The 14,642-nt window shown below is 48.4% G+C and overlaps 1 protein-coding gene across 7 annotated transcripts in view; it reads left to right on the top strand.

Moving 5' to 3' along the window:
- The window catches only part of PTPRG (protein tyrosine phosphatase receptor type G), a 684,348-nt gene that overhangs the window by 569,626 nt on the left and 100,080 nt on the right, over positions 1-14,642 (top strand). For all 7 annotated transcript variants that reach the window (XM_045807508.2, XM_045807506.2, XM_045807511.2 and 4 more), the window contains 2 exons: positions 7,268-7,452; positions 10,510-10,618. In XM_045807508.2, the coding sequence (XP_045663464.2) occupies positions 7,268-7,452; positions 10,510-10,618 (294 nt within the window). The remainder of the gene's footprint in view (positions 1-7,267; positions 7,453-10,509; positions 10,619-14,642) is intronic.

Here is a 14,642-nt window from a genome sequence, read left to right as displayed (position 1 = left end):
ATCACCATCTTGCAGATAGGAAAGCCCATGTGGGAGATGGATGTGACTAGAATGCTCATGACCTTCCCGTGGCTCGCCCGCCACCCACTCTGGTTTCAAAGAGCAACAGACTGGGTTCTGGTTCAGAACCCTCCTCCCTCTCTGAGTCATTGGCCCAGCCAGTGACTTGGGCTCTCTGAACCCCATGTCCTCATCATCTTTAATGGGGAGAATAATTGAACCCACCTCTCGGATTTAGTTATGCGTGCGTGGATTATCTGAGATGAGTGCACCGAGCCTGGCCCTTGGCATGTGCTGGGCAGCCGGCAGCTCCAAACGGACATTATTTGGATGTCATAAAAACCCAAAATGCCGGAGCTGAGGCCCGCCTTTGAGGGCCTCCTTCCCAGTTCTGTCACCGTCCCTGTGCGGCTTCCCTTTTGTGAGCTCTTGGCTGGGGGTGGGGGAGGTGACACCCCAGAGCACTGGGATTCCAGGTTTGAAGTCCTACGTGGTCTGCTTTGGGGGATTTTGTGTTTACCTAGGCCTCTTTGATTCAGCCCTTCAAAAAGAAAAATCCTTCCCTGAGGCCATTTCTTTGGAAATTTCCCCTACAGGAGTCTTATGTTCAAGGGTTCTTGAGCTGAGCCGGGAAGATAAGGAAGTGACAGGCATTTAAGCTGTCTGAGGCGAGGCTCCGTGGCTCCGGGCCACTTGAGTGCGTCCCTTCTGCTCCAAGAGGAGATACTATTACTTCCCGCCCCCTCTCCCTGCCAGGCAGGGCCCTTGGACGCCCACCCTGTGTGGTAGATGATGTCACAGAGTCCCCGTTCCCCGGCCCCCTGGCCCAGGCACAGGGTGATTTCTGTTGAAAGCATTGTGAAATCGTGAATCTGCGCCAAGTTGCTCTGTTGGAGCAGTGCTGGCCCCTTGACCCCGATCAGGAATCAGCCCGTTGCCTCTCCTGTGAAACTCGGGCTGCGGGGTGCGGGGAGGAGACCCTTCAATAGTTGAAGGCACTTGCAAGTTACCACAGACTTTGGAACAGAGCCTGTCACATCAGTTTATCTACTACCCAGAAGGAAGAGGGGTAGGGGTGGGGCTGGGGGGAGACGACCATTTTCTAAGAACCACTGAGAAAATATCCTTGACATTGATTTAGAATCAGAGGACCCTGGGTGCCCTGCTAGAAGCCTCTTCATTATTTAACGAAGTCTGGGCTCATAATTAAAGGTGGTTCAGAATGCAGGCAGAAATTCTCGGAGCTGGCACCGAGCATCGTCTGAGATGCCTTCGGAAAGCAATCAGACACCAGTGAGAACGTAATCAGGCCGCTGAGAAGGGGAAGGCTGATGTCCGGAACACCTCAGAGGGGGCTATTTGTTTAGCGAGCCAGGTATGGCACTCACGCATGGTTAAAAGGCTTCGATTTTGTGTAAAAGATGACTGGCCTGCTCCCGGGGTTTGGTGCAGCTTGCAATGGCCATCGTCAGGGGTCCTGGGCACCTGTTGGATGCCTAGGACTGGGCTCCTGGTGCTCGTTTTAGACCAGCGGAAAACTCAGCTGGCCTTGGGGGGCGGACAGCTGTGGGTGATGTGGGCTGAGCAGAGAGAGGCAATGGGGAGTGGTAGGGACTATGGCAAAAGTGAGCACCTCCCCCACTCTGAAGGGGAGGCTGCTCAGCTGCTTGGTATAGATGCAGGCCCAATTTAAAAATCCAGCAGTGTATGTAAAATATGCCAATTTTTAAAAACACTGTCTAGCCCCAGTGGCTTCTCCCTGTATTTGCCCCTGGGCCTGAGCCTCACAGATCCTTGTTCTGCCCCACTATTCTCTATAATCCTCACCCTTTGAGGAGCTGTGGGGAGGGTTTTGCCAGGTATCAGCCACCCATTTTATAGATGAGAACACAAGGGTGTGTAGGAGTCTGGCTCCAAAGCTCATGCTTTATTATACCAGCTTTTCCAAACTCTTCCATAAAATTCTTTAATGCTCTGTTTTATATTTTGCACGTTAAAGGAGGTTTTGGGGAAAGAGTTTCCATCACTGAAAAAGCAAGCAAAACTTGGAAATACAGAGCACAGTAATGTGCTGTCTGCTTATTTGCCTGTTGTTTGGAGGGCATCTGGTCACCTCACCTCCCCCAGCCACTGAGCATACTGGGAGTTTTGTCACCTCCATAGACTGAACATCCCCTTGACGAAGCTGTGAGTTAAAGACCGGGGGACAGGGTCTTCACCCAGACTTGAGGCTCCTGAAGGTGACCCCGGGGATGGATTGTGTGGCATGAATTCTGTAAATGGGAACTTTATCAGTGGTCCTGATTGAAGCGCAGAATACCTTCCCTCGTTCCGTGAATGAAATTTGAGGGCCCACTGAGGGCACGAGTGATGTAGAGTGTGGCCCCTTGCCCTGGAGGCGCCTACAGCCCCGTCACAGAGACGGAGAGGTGGGCTGCCGATGGGGACACGCGTGATGGGAAGGTTGAGGTGGGGAGCTCTGGGAGCACAGAGACGGCCGAGGGGAAGCATGAGGCTGAATCCAGATCTTCCAGGAGGCCGGGTCGGGGTGGGGGGGTTGCTGGCCAGAGAGAAGAGTGGAGGAAAATGGCGGGCATGGAGGGGGTGATGGCACCCAGGACATGTGCATCCCGGGAATCAGGCCCTTACTCCATCCCCCCAGTGTGCAGTTCCTTCAGCCGCTATTACCGAGGGCCCGCTCTCTGCCAGGCTCTGCTGTAAGCAGCAGGCATAGTGTGGCAGACAGGACAGAAAAGGTGCCAGCCTCATGGAGCTTGCATTCTACTGGGGAGGTAGATCTATTACAGCTAATCAGCGAAGTCAGTAATATAATTCCACATGGTAGTAAGTGCTCGGAAGAGTCTCAGCTCTGTGGAGGGGCGGGCCTCTCAAGTTCTTAGCAAAACTAGGATTCTTAGCACAATCCCGTGCTGAGAATGCAAATGCAGGTGATAAACGTGCTTCAGATAAAAGTCGGGCCTCCCTTTATCTTTAGGGATCAGCAGACCACTGACCCATGGGCCAACCTGGCCACAACCTTTGGTACCCCCACGAGCCAGGAACAATTGTTTTATTTTAAACAGTTCAGGGGGTGGAAGATTTCCCAACACATGAAAATCCATGTGTGAGCTAATTTTTAAGTTTAAATAAATTGAATAAAAAATGACTGATACAGATGACTTGATATCTAAATAGTAGCTGTGCAAGTAAACAGAAAAAAGAAAATCATATGAAATTGGAACGCAGTGTCCATGAATAAAGTTTTACTGGTGTGCAACCGTGCTCATTCCTATACATATTGCCTGAGCTGGTGTTGCACGTCAGAGACTGAGTGTGTGGTCTGGGACCAGCGTGGACCTTTGGAGACCCCTCAGTTACTGAATTTCAGTCCCAGTAGATGGTCTCCTTAGAGGCCAGACCTGCCTCTTTCGCGAGCTTCACTCAGTATTTTCTAGTACATTGTTACATACCTGAAACAAGGTAACATGGTATGTCAGTTCTACTCAAATAAAAGTAAACAATGTTTTTTTTTTACAAAGGTCCTATGGGACAGAGATTCTCCCTAGTTGTCATGTGATCCACAGATTGTCCAAAATGAGAATCTCAGCATTTAAAAAGTTAAGTGCTAGTTCCAGGTAAATGGCTTTGATTTTAAATATAAATATATATGTATATATTTGTTTCTAGTTCATTGAGACAGTGGAGTTCTGTACCTCTATACCTTCATTCAAAACAGTGATGCCAACTTCTCTTTATTGACAAGCAAATATTTTCATGATTTACTGGGTAAAACACAACAACAGCATAACAACTATAATGTAAAACCATATCCCATTTACATCAAATTGTATGTGTGTGCTTTTACATGTGTGCAGAGAGATACCTGGATATGAGATCACCAGAAGGTGAACAATGGTTATCTCTAGATTCTGGGATTTGGGGTGATTTTTTTTTTTTAGGCTCTCTTCTTTTTTTGTATTACTTGGGTTTCTTTTTAAACACATTAACCTGAATCATCTTAATCAAAAGGAAAACTGAGCTATTTTAATTTCAAAGAATAAATAAGAATGGGTGCATCCGCCTGTGGGTGATAGAATTATTTATGTGGTTATGATCTAACTTGAAGATATATGTATCCCCATGCCACTCACCACTAATTGGAGAAGAGGAGTGATGTCTTCAGAATACGGGAGATGAAATAAGAACATGGTAGGAGGTGAGAAGAGAGGTAGAAATCAGGAAATCTGACACGGTTGTCATTGTGAGGGATGGAAGCTTTCCAATATATGAATCTCCTCGGTTCATTATTGGCACCTGGAAAGATGGGGTGTAGATCTTTTCCTGATTCTTGCCCCCATGCTGGGTCTTGAGAAACTACCAGCCACTTAAGTTGGGGTATTTAAAAGCGGTATGTTAGTGCCACCTAGTGTCCCCATGTTGTCACTGCATGCCCCCTTGTCTCGCTGGAAGCCTCCCTTCAGATTCCTTGTTTGACGTCCCTGCCCTGGTGGCATTTGCAGGGCAGCAGCACGATGCCTCCCGGGGTTCTGCGGGACAGTGGGAATGCCTCATTAATTTATCCCTTCCTTCCTGTCTCAGTCACACAAAGCAAATCTCTTCGGCTGAAGCGTGATTTGGCAGTTGAAGAGCAAAAGGATGCCTCCCTGTCAAAATCAATCTCTCCTTGTCTCCAGCAGCCAGGTCCTTCAAGCTGGGCCCGTGCTTCTCTGGCAGGAAAGCCGTCCTGCTATGCTGGGCAGCCTTGGACTTGGGGCTCTGGGTTAGAAAATACGGGAGTCTGGCTCGCAGTGGGCTGCTTGCCGTGTAATTGATCTTCTGGGAGATGCCAGAACCCAGCCACAGTCCCTGACCCACGTCCTCCAGTGTGGCTCACCTGCACCCCAAACCTGAGCGTGGTCTTCACTGCCCGCCTCTCCCTCACACCGTACTTAGTCCAGCACATCATCCAGCCTCTCTGTTTTACCTGTGTTTGCTCTAGAACCCGCTGTTCTCGTACCTGCTCTCTGGTCTGCAGCGCCGGCCCCCTGGAGCACCTCTTCCCCACCTCCCTCCTTCACTCCTGCCTCCTCCACGTTCTTCTACCTGGAGGTAGAAGCTGAAGCGATCTTGAAAAGTGCAAACCTGCTTGCGTCGTTCTCTGGTTCAGATCTTTCTAGTGGTTTCTCAGTGCTCATAGAATAAAGACCAGATTTTGCATCTGGGGTGTGAGGCCTCTCACGCCAGGTGCACAAGTCACTGCTTGCCTCTTGCCTGGTTCTCCGGGCCTGGATCTATCCCTGCTGGCTTCCTTCTGGCCCCTCAGGCCTTTTCCTTGCTGTAGTCCCTTGACCTGCCCTCCCGTCCTCCCCTGACTCCCACCCCTTTCGTCTCCACTCACAGGTCAGCTCTCAGGCAGGTGCGCCTTCCTCATGGGAGTCGTTGGCAAAGCCTGAGTCAGATCCTCCCGTGATGTGCTTGGAAAACACTGCGTGCCTCTCCTCATGTCCATCCATTCCGTCCAGGCGTGTAATACCAGCAGCAAGTGTCATTCTTCACTGAATTCCCATCTGCCCCTCTAGACCAGTGGTTTTCAGCTGGGGGCAACCGGCCTTCCAGAGGACATGTGGCATGATGCAGGGACCTTCTTGGTTGTCATCACTGGGGCAGGGAGTGCTCCTGGCATCTACTGGGTAGAGAGCAGGGACCCTGCTAAACATCCTGGAGTGACAGGACAGTCCCCCAAGAACAAAGGATTGTCTGGCCCAACGTCAGTGATGCTGAGGCTCAGAGACCCTGCTGTAGACTATGAGAGCCCCTGGAGGCAGGAATGGTGGCCACTGGGGAAGAACACATTTGAAGGCCTAAATTGTCACACTATTAAAGGCCAGCTTGATAGTGTCAACCCTTGAACGGGCTTGTCTGGAGATAGATGGAGAACCACCTGTCCCTTCAAACCTGCCAGCCACAAGGAGTGAAAAGGAGAATTGGCCTGGCTTTCCTCATGCCCCACATGAGGGTAATTACACGAGGTACTGCTAGTCCAGAGGGAAACCATCCCTGTTTTTGTGTCTTTGCTTTAAAATTCTTTAAAATCTCATTCTAAATTATATTTGTTTATACTCTGAACTATTTACAGAAAATTTTCATCTACAATTTTAGTTTGTTGGAATATCCCACAAATCAAATGGCCTGGCTTTTCCAAACAAGTCACCATGGGAAAAAAGCCAGGGGACTCTAATAGATTTGAAGAGGCTAAGGCGTTGTGACAACTAAATAGAACATGAGATTGGGGAGAAATGGCTAGAAATAATTATTGCACACCATTAGGGAAATTCGAATATGGACTATGTATCAGATAATATTATTTTTTAAAGATTTATTTATTTACTTAGAGCGGGGGCGGGGGGGGGCAGAGGGAAAGGGAGAGAAATCTCAATCAGACTCCCTGCTGAGCAGGGAGCCCAGCTCAGGGCTTGATCTGCTGACCCTGAGATCATGACCTGACCAGAAATCAAGAGTGGTCGCTTAAGCTACTGCGCCACCCGGGCGCCCCTCAGGTCGTATTATTGAATTAATGTTTATTTTCTTAGGTATGATAACGCTGTTATGGTTATTGTCTTAGCTCAGGCTGATACAGCAAAATGCCATAGCCTGAGTGGTTTATAAACGACAGAAATCTTTTTTCTCACGGTCCCAGAGGCCAGCAAGTCCAAGATAAGACAGGGGCAGATTTGAGGTCTGGTGAGAGCCCCGCTTCCTGGCCCATAGGCGGCTGTCTTTTCCGACGGTAAAGGGGCGAGGGAGTTCTCTGGGGTCTCTTTTCTAAAAACAGGAATGCCCTTCATAATGAGCCCTACACCCTCATGACCCAGTTGGCGCCCAAAGGCCCCACCTCCAAATGCCATGACATTAGGGAGGAGGTGTCAGCATGTGAATTCGGGGAGCGGGGTGCAAGTGTGTGCAGCACAATGCAGTTATAGAAGAGAAAGGCCTTATTCCGAAGAGATGCAGGCCCGAGTATTAAGCAGTGAGGTGTCAGCATGTGTGCGACTTGCTTTACGTGATTTTGCAGGAAAACAACTGTGAGGGGGGGGGAGAACACAGAGGTGCACGCTGTTCGCAGTAGGCGAACCTCGGTAGGAGGACTACGGCGGTTTCCTGTGCTCCTACGCCAGCGTTCTGAGGTTGGCGTGTTTAAGGGCTCCGGGGCGGGGGACCGACTCGCGTGCTGTGCCGGGCGTCTCTGAGCGTGGTGTGCTGTCTTCAGTTTGCAGCTCCCCGCCCATCCACATGAAGGTGCAGCCTCTGAACCAGACGGCGCTGCAGGTGTCGTGGAGCCAGCCGGAGACCATCTACCACCCGCCCATCATGAACTACATGATCTCCTACAGCTGGACCAAGAACGAGGACGAGAAGGAGAAGACGTTCACGAAGGACAGCGACAAGGACTTGGTAAAAGCTCCTTGTTGTGGTCAGAACTGCCCTCGTAGTTGGGAGACGGGCCCCCTGCCGTGTCTCTGTGCGGAGCGCGAAGCGTGCCGGGGGTCCCTTCTCTGTGTCAGCACAGCCTCCTGCCGCCTGCGGAGGGCGCCCGCGGGCCCGGGCTGGGCTTCGCCGTGCGGTGGCTGCAGGCGGTAGATGGGGCCCCGGGTTGACGGGGCGCGGTGCACCCTTAACGCTTCCTAAGGACACCACCAGGAAAAGCTAGGTCATTTCTTTGTAATCAGACTCTTCAAAATGGACTGCTTGTTCTTTCATTGGAAAAACCACAAAGCATCCATGAAGCGCTTTTTAGAGGATCTGATTCCTGTAAATATTAAATGAGCTATGCAAACGCAGGACAGGTCCTAGCATGTAGTAAGTGCTAGATAAAGGCAGGCTATTAATACTAGAATTCTCCTTCCTCCTCTTCCTCCCCTTCACCAGGCAGCTGTCCACTGCCCCCACCACTCCTTCTGTCAGATTTGACCAGCCTTATACATGACCATTCCACTCGGGACCCCTGTGACCATGTGATTTTTAACCACCGTTCTCAGGCTCTCAGACCCTAGAATATCTGCCGTCACTTTGAGCTCTCCACGCCCAAGTCAGCTTCTCATGTGAACATTCACATAAATGCGTAGTGGGCAACACCCAACGGGGCCCTTCCGAACAGATGTTTGCAGATGTTGTCTTCTCCGCTGGAAAAGCAAACGCTCCCAACAAGCATGAGGCTTGAAGTCTTTGCCCAGAAACTCAAAGTGACACATTTGGGTTTGAAAGCCTTTGTACTTATTGTTAATCAAAAAAAGGCTCTGGCATAATGAAACTAGAATTGTATGTGTGCATGAAAATGCAATAGCACCAAGTGGGGCTCTTAATGACGGGTATCCCTTTTTTTCTTCCCGATACAGAGTCCCCAGGGCCCATTCAATCAGTTATGGAATAATACTTTTCATATTCTTTTAGATGAAGATTCCTTTACTTCATTTCCATTTATATTTTCAATTTCCCCACTAGACATTGTTATCTGGGTCACATTAGGGAAGGATGAGCTTCATGAAATCAGAGAGAAATCTATTGAAAGGCACCCAAGGTTATGATGTGTTTTAACCTTTCTCTTGTCGCCACTGGATGTCCATAAGGGATTTTTCTGTTTCTGGAGTAAAGATGACTTGCATTAATCAGCAGAAACCGTCTAGGTGCTTATGCGGTTTCTTGTTCTAAGTGGAAAATAATTAAACACACAAAGATAAATAGATACCGGCTGGGAGTGAATTCTAATAAACCCTTGCATTGATGGACCAAAGATTTTGCTCCGAATGAAGACAGAGCAGGGGTCAGAGGTTTAGAGAATGAGGCATAAATTAGTTTCAGAGAAAGGGAGAGATGGCGAGAAAAACATGCCTTGACAGCAAGTTCTTTTTTATCAGAATTTTCTAAGGGTGGTTATTTTCTTCGGGGACACACAAAATGAATTTCCTTAATTCCTCAAGAAGTCAGGAGTGCTGACTTAGTGGCGACAAAGCTGTTCTCTAACTTAACGGTGGCAATGCCTCAGAAGCCTGAAAGTAACACTTAACATTTGTGAAGCCTTTTCCAGCTTGTGTCCTTTCTCGAGGCCTCGCTGCACACCTGTGGGGCAGGTGCTTTTACCTGCCTTTTCCAAAAGAAAAAAACGTGGAGTAACATGACCCCAACCCAGTGCTGCCCCCGGGGAGCCATTCGTGAGGCCACAGCGGCCGGTGTAGTCCGTCACATGGGCACACCTGTTCAGAGCGTTTCACTAGTCGTGTCGGGGAAACCCACTCAGCGGTTAAGCTCCCAGAGCTGCTTTCCATACTTGGCGCAGAATATACGTTTCAGTGACAGGACATTTCATCCATTGGGAAGTCTTTGAAAATCAGTTGCTTTTGTTGTGTGTTGTTTCAGGAAGCAAGGGCTGCCTGCTTTTTAGGAATTTTCCATTTTCTCCTTTTCAGAGGCTCTTGGAATAAAACTTTGAGGAGTGGGGATCTGGATTTGGCTGGTGACTCTTGACCAGGGAGTGGCAAAGCATTTTCTAGAAAGAGCCAGATAGCAAAATCTGGGGGCTTTCAAGGCCATAAGGTCTTTATGGCAGCTACTTAACTCTGCCATTGTGGGGTGAAAGCTTCCACAGTTGCCATGTAAATGAATGGGTGTGGCTGTGTGCTAATAAAACTTTATTTATGAAAACAGGTAGTGGGCTGGATTTGGCCTGTGGGCTGTAGCTTGCTGACCTCTGTGTTAGACCAGGGGCATTCTTTCTGTTGTGTGGTGTGGAATACCTGTGGACAAGCTTTGCATGGCCTGTGTCACGGAGCACTCACAAGAACCCTGTGAGGCTGCTTCTGCTCTTTCCATTTAACAGTTGAAGCTAGCAGAGGCCAAAAGACAGTGAGCAATTGACTTGGAATCACGCCTCTAGTGAGTGGTGTGACACAGGTAGATCTCGTGACATCTGGCCTCTAGTCAGGTGATCTCTTCTGGCATCATGCGCCATATTATCCATCAGTCAAAGTACAATGAGGCCTTTGAACTGCAAAGAAACCTACACACCAAGATTTTGTTACTGATATTAAGAATTCAGCATGGTTCTGAAAATTCAGTATACTTGGTAATTCTAGAGGCTGTCTTGGGTCAGTAATGATAGTTTATAACTATACGAAAGGTATGGTCGTTAAGGAAGAAGTCCAAGCTTGGCGAGTAGTAAGAAGGCTAGAAACATGTTCCAAGCCACAGCTGACAATGAGTCGAGACGATTTTGTTAAGTCTTTTACCCTGCACATATCACTGTTGAAAACAGACTCCCAGCCAGTTGTATCTGAACTTCCTTCCCTTTCAAAGGGAGCCTTTGGTCAGTAGGGAAGCATCATGGCTCTCAGGCTTGGCCATGGGACCCAAAAACCTAAAAGGAATACTTAAGCTGATTTTAGGTTCGGCTTTAGAAGGTAAAGCGTGCAGTGACCTTCAAAACCAACTCACTGCCTTTTCTTTCTTCACCTGCAGAAAGCCACCATTAGCCACGTGTCACCTGATAGCCTTTACCTGTTCCGAGTCCAGGCCGTGTGTCGGAATGACATGCGCAGTGACTTCAGCCAGACGATGCTCTTTCAAGGTAAGGCTGGTTCCCTTCTTTCTGGCCCCGAGTGCCCCTGTGCTCCTCCTTCTTTATGCTGCTTTATCTTTTTTCCTGTTAAGGGACTTGGACAAAGAAAAATAAGGCTGGCCTAAGAATTAGGGTGGGGTTTTAAATCCCACCTGAAGTGCCTCAGGGATTTAGGCCTTTTAGGTTGGGGGTATCATAGGCCAGAAGAGGGGGGAGAAGAGCAAAGTGTTATTGTTTGACTATCGCTATTTTTCCAACTTCAGGAAACCAAGTATTTGTCTAACACGGTCATCACAAAATCACCTCCCAGTCATGTCGCAGAATATCGTCTTTGGACTTCTAGCCTGATTCAGTTAGCTGTTCTCTTCAGAACTAGAACCCAAACATACGGCACAGACGTGAGCCCTGCTTATAGGATCCTGTGAGAAATAGATCCATGTACCTGTGATACAGGGTCTAGTAGAAATTTCCAGGGCCAGGACGGGGAGGCAAGAGAGGCATTTACTTTGGTGCAAAACTTTAAAGAGCATCAAAAAACTCAGTCATCAAGATATGCTATATTTTAATGAAAAAATTTTAGAAGCAAAATCAGTAAAAAAAAAAAAAAAAGTTTGTGGACAAAATACCCATTCTTTTTTTTTTTTAAGATTTTATTTATTTATTTGACGGAGAGAGAGAGAGCCAAGCAGTGGGAGCAGCAGACAGGGGGAGAGGGAGAAGCATGTGGCTCAATCCCAGGACCCCGAGGTCATGACCTGAGGTCCTTGAAAATACCTAAATTCTAAATAAAGATAGGATCCACTCTGTCTCACCTGTCCCAGCCATATCCCAGCCCCAGTTCCACTGAAACTTTATTTACAAAAATAGGCAGCCAGCCTGTGGACCACAGTTCGCTGACTTGGTTTGGGGACATACATCACAACCAGCAAGGAGGGGAGGGCCAAGGCACGGGGCCCTATGCTGCCAGTCGGAGGGCCTCTCTGATAAGGTCCTTTCCTTCCGGGATCCCCAATTGCAGAGAAACCTCCACACCAAACCAGTGGTTCTTCATCTTTTTGAGTCACGTATCTGATGAGGGCATTGGACCTTTTCCCTAAAAAATGCCAGAATTTTGCATACAACTTCGGGGGCCCCATGAACCCCATAGTCTGTGGACCAGCAGCATCGCATCATCTCGAAGCCTATGAGAAATGCCCATTTCTGGGCCCCTCCCAGAACGACTCCCTCAGCATCTCTAAGGGTGGGGCTGGGAGTCTGAGTTCTAACCAGATGGCGCAGGTAACTGGCTGCCCAGTGAGGACAGAAGTGCTGGTCCAGAGCTACCGCCCCACCGTGGCTTGAGTCCGGCTGCCACTCGGCCTCAGTGGGACTCAGAGAATATTTATAAGCTTCTCCGAGCTACAGTGTCCCAATCTGAAAACTGGTATTAGTGACAGTACCCACCTCACAGGGGCCTCGTGCCATGACACGCGATGAAGCGTGTTAAGTAATTAGCACCTGGTACCAACTATAAATATCCCCTGAGCGTTCGGTTTGATCCAAAAAATAATAAATGCTGAACCCAGGGCCAGAAGTCCTCCAGCCTTAGATTCCCTCTAGGGATCCCTTCTAGCTTTACAGTCTGGCCTTTAACTGTTCTTTGCTCATGTTCACATTATGTCACCCTTCCATTTAAACTAATTGAAATGAGCGTGGCTGAATTTTTTGCACACATAAATCAGGCTCGCCGCGTCCACCTGTGCCCTGAGTGTCTTGGCGGCTCTGCCTGCGTCGAAGAGGGTCCACGGGGCCGAGGCCAGGTCTGTGCCAGCCCAGAGGAGAGAGAATGGGAGGCCGCAGTGGGAGCTTGCTGAGGCCGGGGCCCTGGAACTTTGGACACATAAATCATGAATAGGCCTCCCGTGTGCTCCAGCCGAGAACCTGGGCTCTGCAGAGCTGCCTTTCCTGATTAATAGGCCCCCGAGCTTGCTGGCTTCCGCGTGGACTTTGAAGAATTAAATGTTTGTAATGTAATGTAATTCAAAAAGGCCTTGTCAGCTATAAATTCCAAGCATGGGATGTTTAAAATGTCTGATCACAGAGACTTGTTGGAAATGGCCAGTGTGTCTCCTTTGTGTACGGACTCACTTTGTTCAGAGGTGGAGGTGAGTTGACTCATTTTATGTGTTGGTGTTTGTCCCTGTATGTTGACCAAGGGGCCTGATCCTCCATCCTCCCCGAGGTGGCTTTCACGTCTTGCCTGGAGCAGCCAGACGGGGGTGTACCAACTAGACCTTTGGGGAGGCTAGCACACCTCTCGTTGGGAGCCAGGTATGCATTTTTGAGCAGTAGGGCCCAGTGTCCCAACACTGATCAACGATTAGGACTTCAGTCTTAAAAGGGAAAGGAAAAAAGCGTAGAGAATGTCACCAAAGTCTTGCTGAGAATAATTGGGTTTCCCAGTGATGAAATTTACATCTGGTTTGGGAGCATGAGAAAGCCAGGTGGACTCTTTACATTACAGTAAATATAACACTATGTTCTGTATAACATAATAAATGTTACCTATTTGCCTCGGTGTGGTAAATGTAATAACAGTAATAATAGTAAGTGATATCTGCCAAATGGCTCACAGTTACAGAGCGTTTACCCATAAGTTGTGGCATTTGACTGACCCCATGACAGCTTGTAATGTGTGTGTTATTTTACAGATGGAGAAGTGATTTTCTAGGCAGTCAAGTAACTTGGGAAAAAAAAAAAATCACTTGGCTACTAAGCGAGGTCTGAATTTCTTATTCTAAAGCCCAGTCATTTAAACACAGCAACAGACCACCCCTAAAGAGTAAATATTACCCTGTACCCCCAGTAACTCAACAAAACAGATGAAAACATTGATTGCATGTTCAAAGCCTGTCTGCAGTTCTGAACAGTCTTGGAAAATTGCGGTCCTGCAGCTTTCTCTCTGAGCCACGGACGGACCCATCAGGCAGCCTGAAGCCAACGGATCCTCTCTCCGCATGGCTTAAAATACATAAGCAAAATATATAGAAAAGGGAACCAATTACATCCAAACACAGTTGTCAAAATATTTTAAACAAACAAATTTGGAATGTAGTCATAGATGCTTTTTTTTTTTTTCTTAATTAAAGCATTGAGTGACAAGCAGTGGGTCTGTTGGCTACTGTGATTTCTGAGTAGTGACGGACATAAATGACACTCCAGATAACTATGGCAGTTCTAAAGCCGTATAAGAACATCTGACTCAGGGGCGCCTGGGTGGCGCAGCGGTTAAGCTTCTGCCTTCGGCTCAGGGCGTGATCCCGGCGTTATGGGATCGAGCCCCACATCAGGCTCCTCCACTATGAGCCTGCTTCTTCCTCTCCCACTCCCCTGCTGTGTTCCCTCTCTCACTGGCTGTCTCTATCTCTGTCGAATAAATGAATAAAATCTTTAAAAAAAAAAAAAGAACATCTGATAGGTCGGAGACCAAGTCACAGGTTCTGCTAGCAGGTGGCCGAAATTTGTGGCCTGCTTTTCATGGTGGAAGGAAGCACTACCTGTCCGTGAGAGCTTAGTGGGAAGGCAGATGTCTTTCTTCCCCCGTCCCTGGATCCCATTAGGCCCATGGGCGCCAGGTTCAGTGCTTTGGATCCGAACGGTCCTAGAGAAACGTCGTAGTCACCCTGGCTTGAACCAGCTAAGTTAGTCCCAGGCAAGAGCTATTCGCTTCCAAGGCTGCTGTGTTAGACCTGGTTGCACTGACGTCTAGATAGGTCTCCTCTCCACGTCCGTCTCTTCACACAATGGACTTCACAGCTGTGCAAAATGAAATTTCATTTCATTTCATTTCATTTCATTTCATTTCATTTCATTTCATTTCATTTCATCGTATCATTGCAGACTCGCATGCCCCTGGGGCCGCGCAGGAGCCTGGACAGAGGAGGGGAGGGTTATCAAGGGGAAGCTGGAGATCCTACGTCCACCAAAAGGAAGTGAGGGACGCGCAGCCCCAGCAGGAAGGAGAGTTTGGTTTTACCGAATATTGTGATTTTTT

Source organism: Ursus americanus, chromosome 14 (genome assembly GCF_024610735.1).
Source record: "Ursus americanus isolate L20-20 chromosome 14, mUrsAme1.1.p, whole genome shotgun sequence".
Classification (NCBI taxonomy): Eukaryota; Metazoa; Chordata; class Mammalia; order Carnivora; family Ursidae; genus Ursus; species Ursus americanus.
Note: the sequence above shows the minus strand (reverse complement) of the source record. Positions and strands in the feature narration are given on the sequence as shown.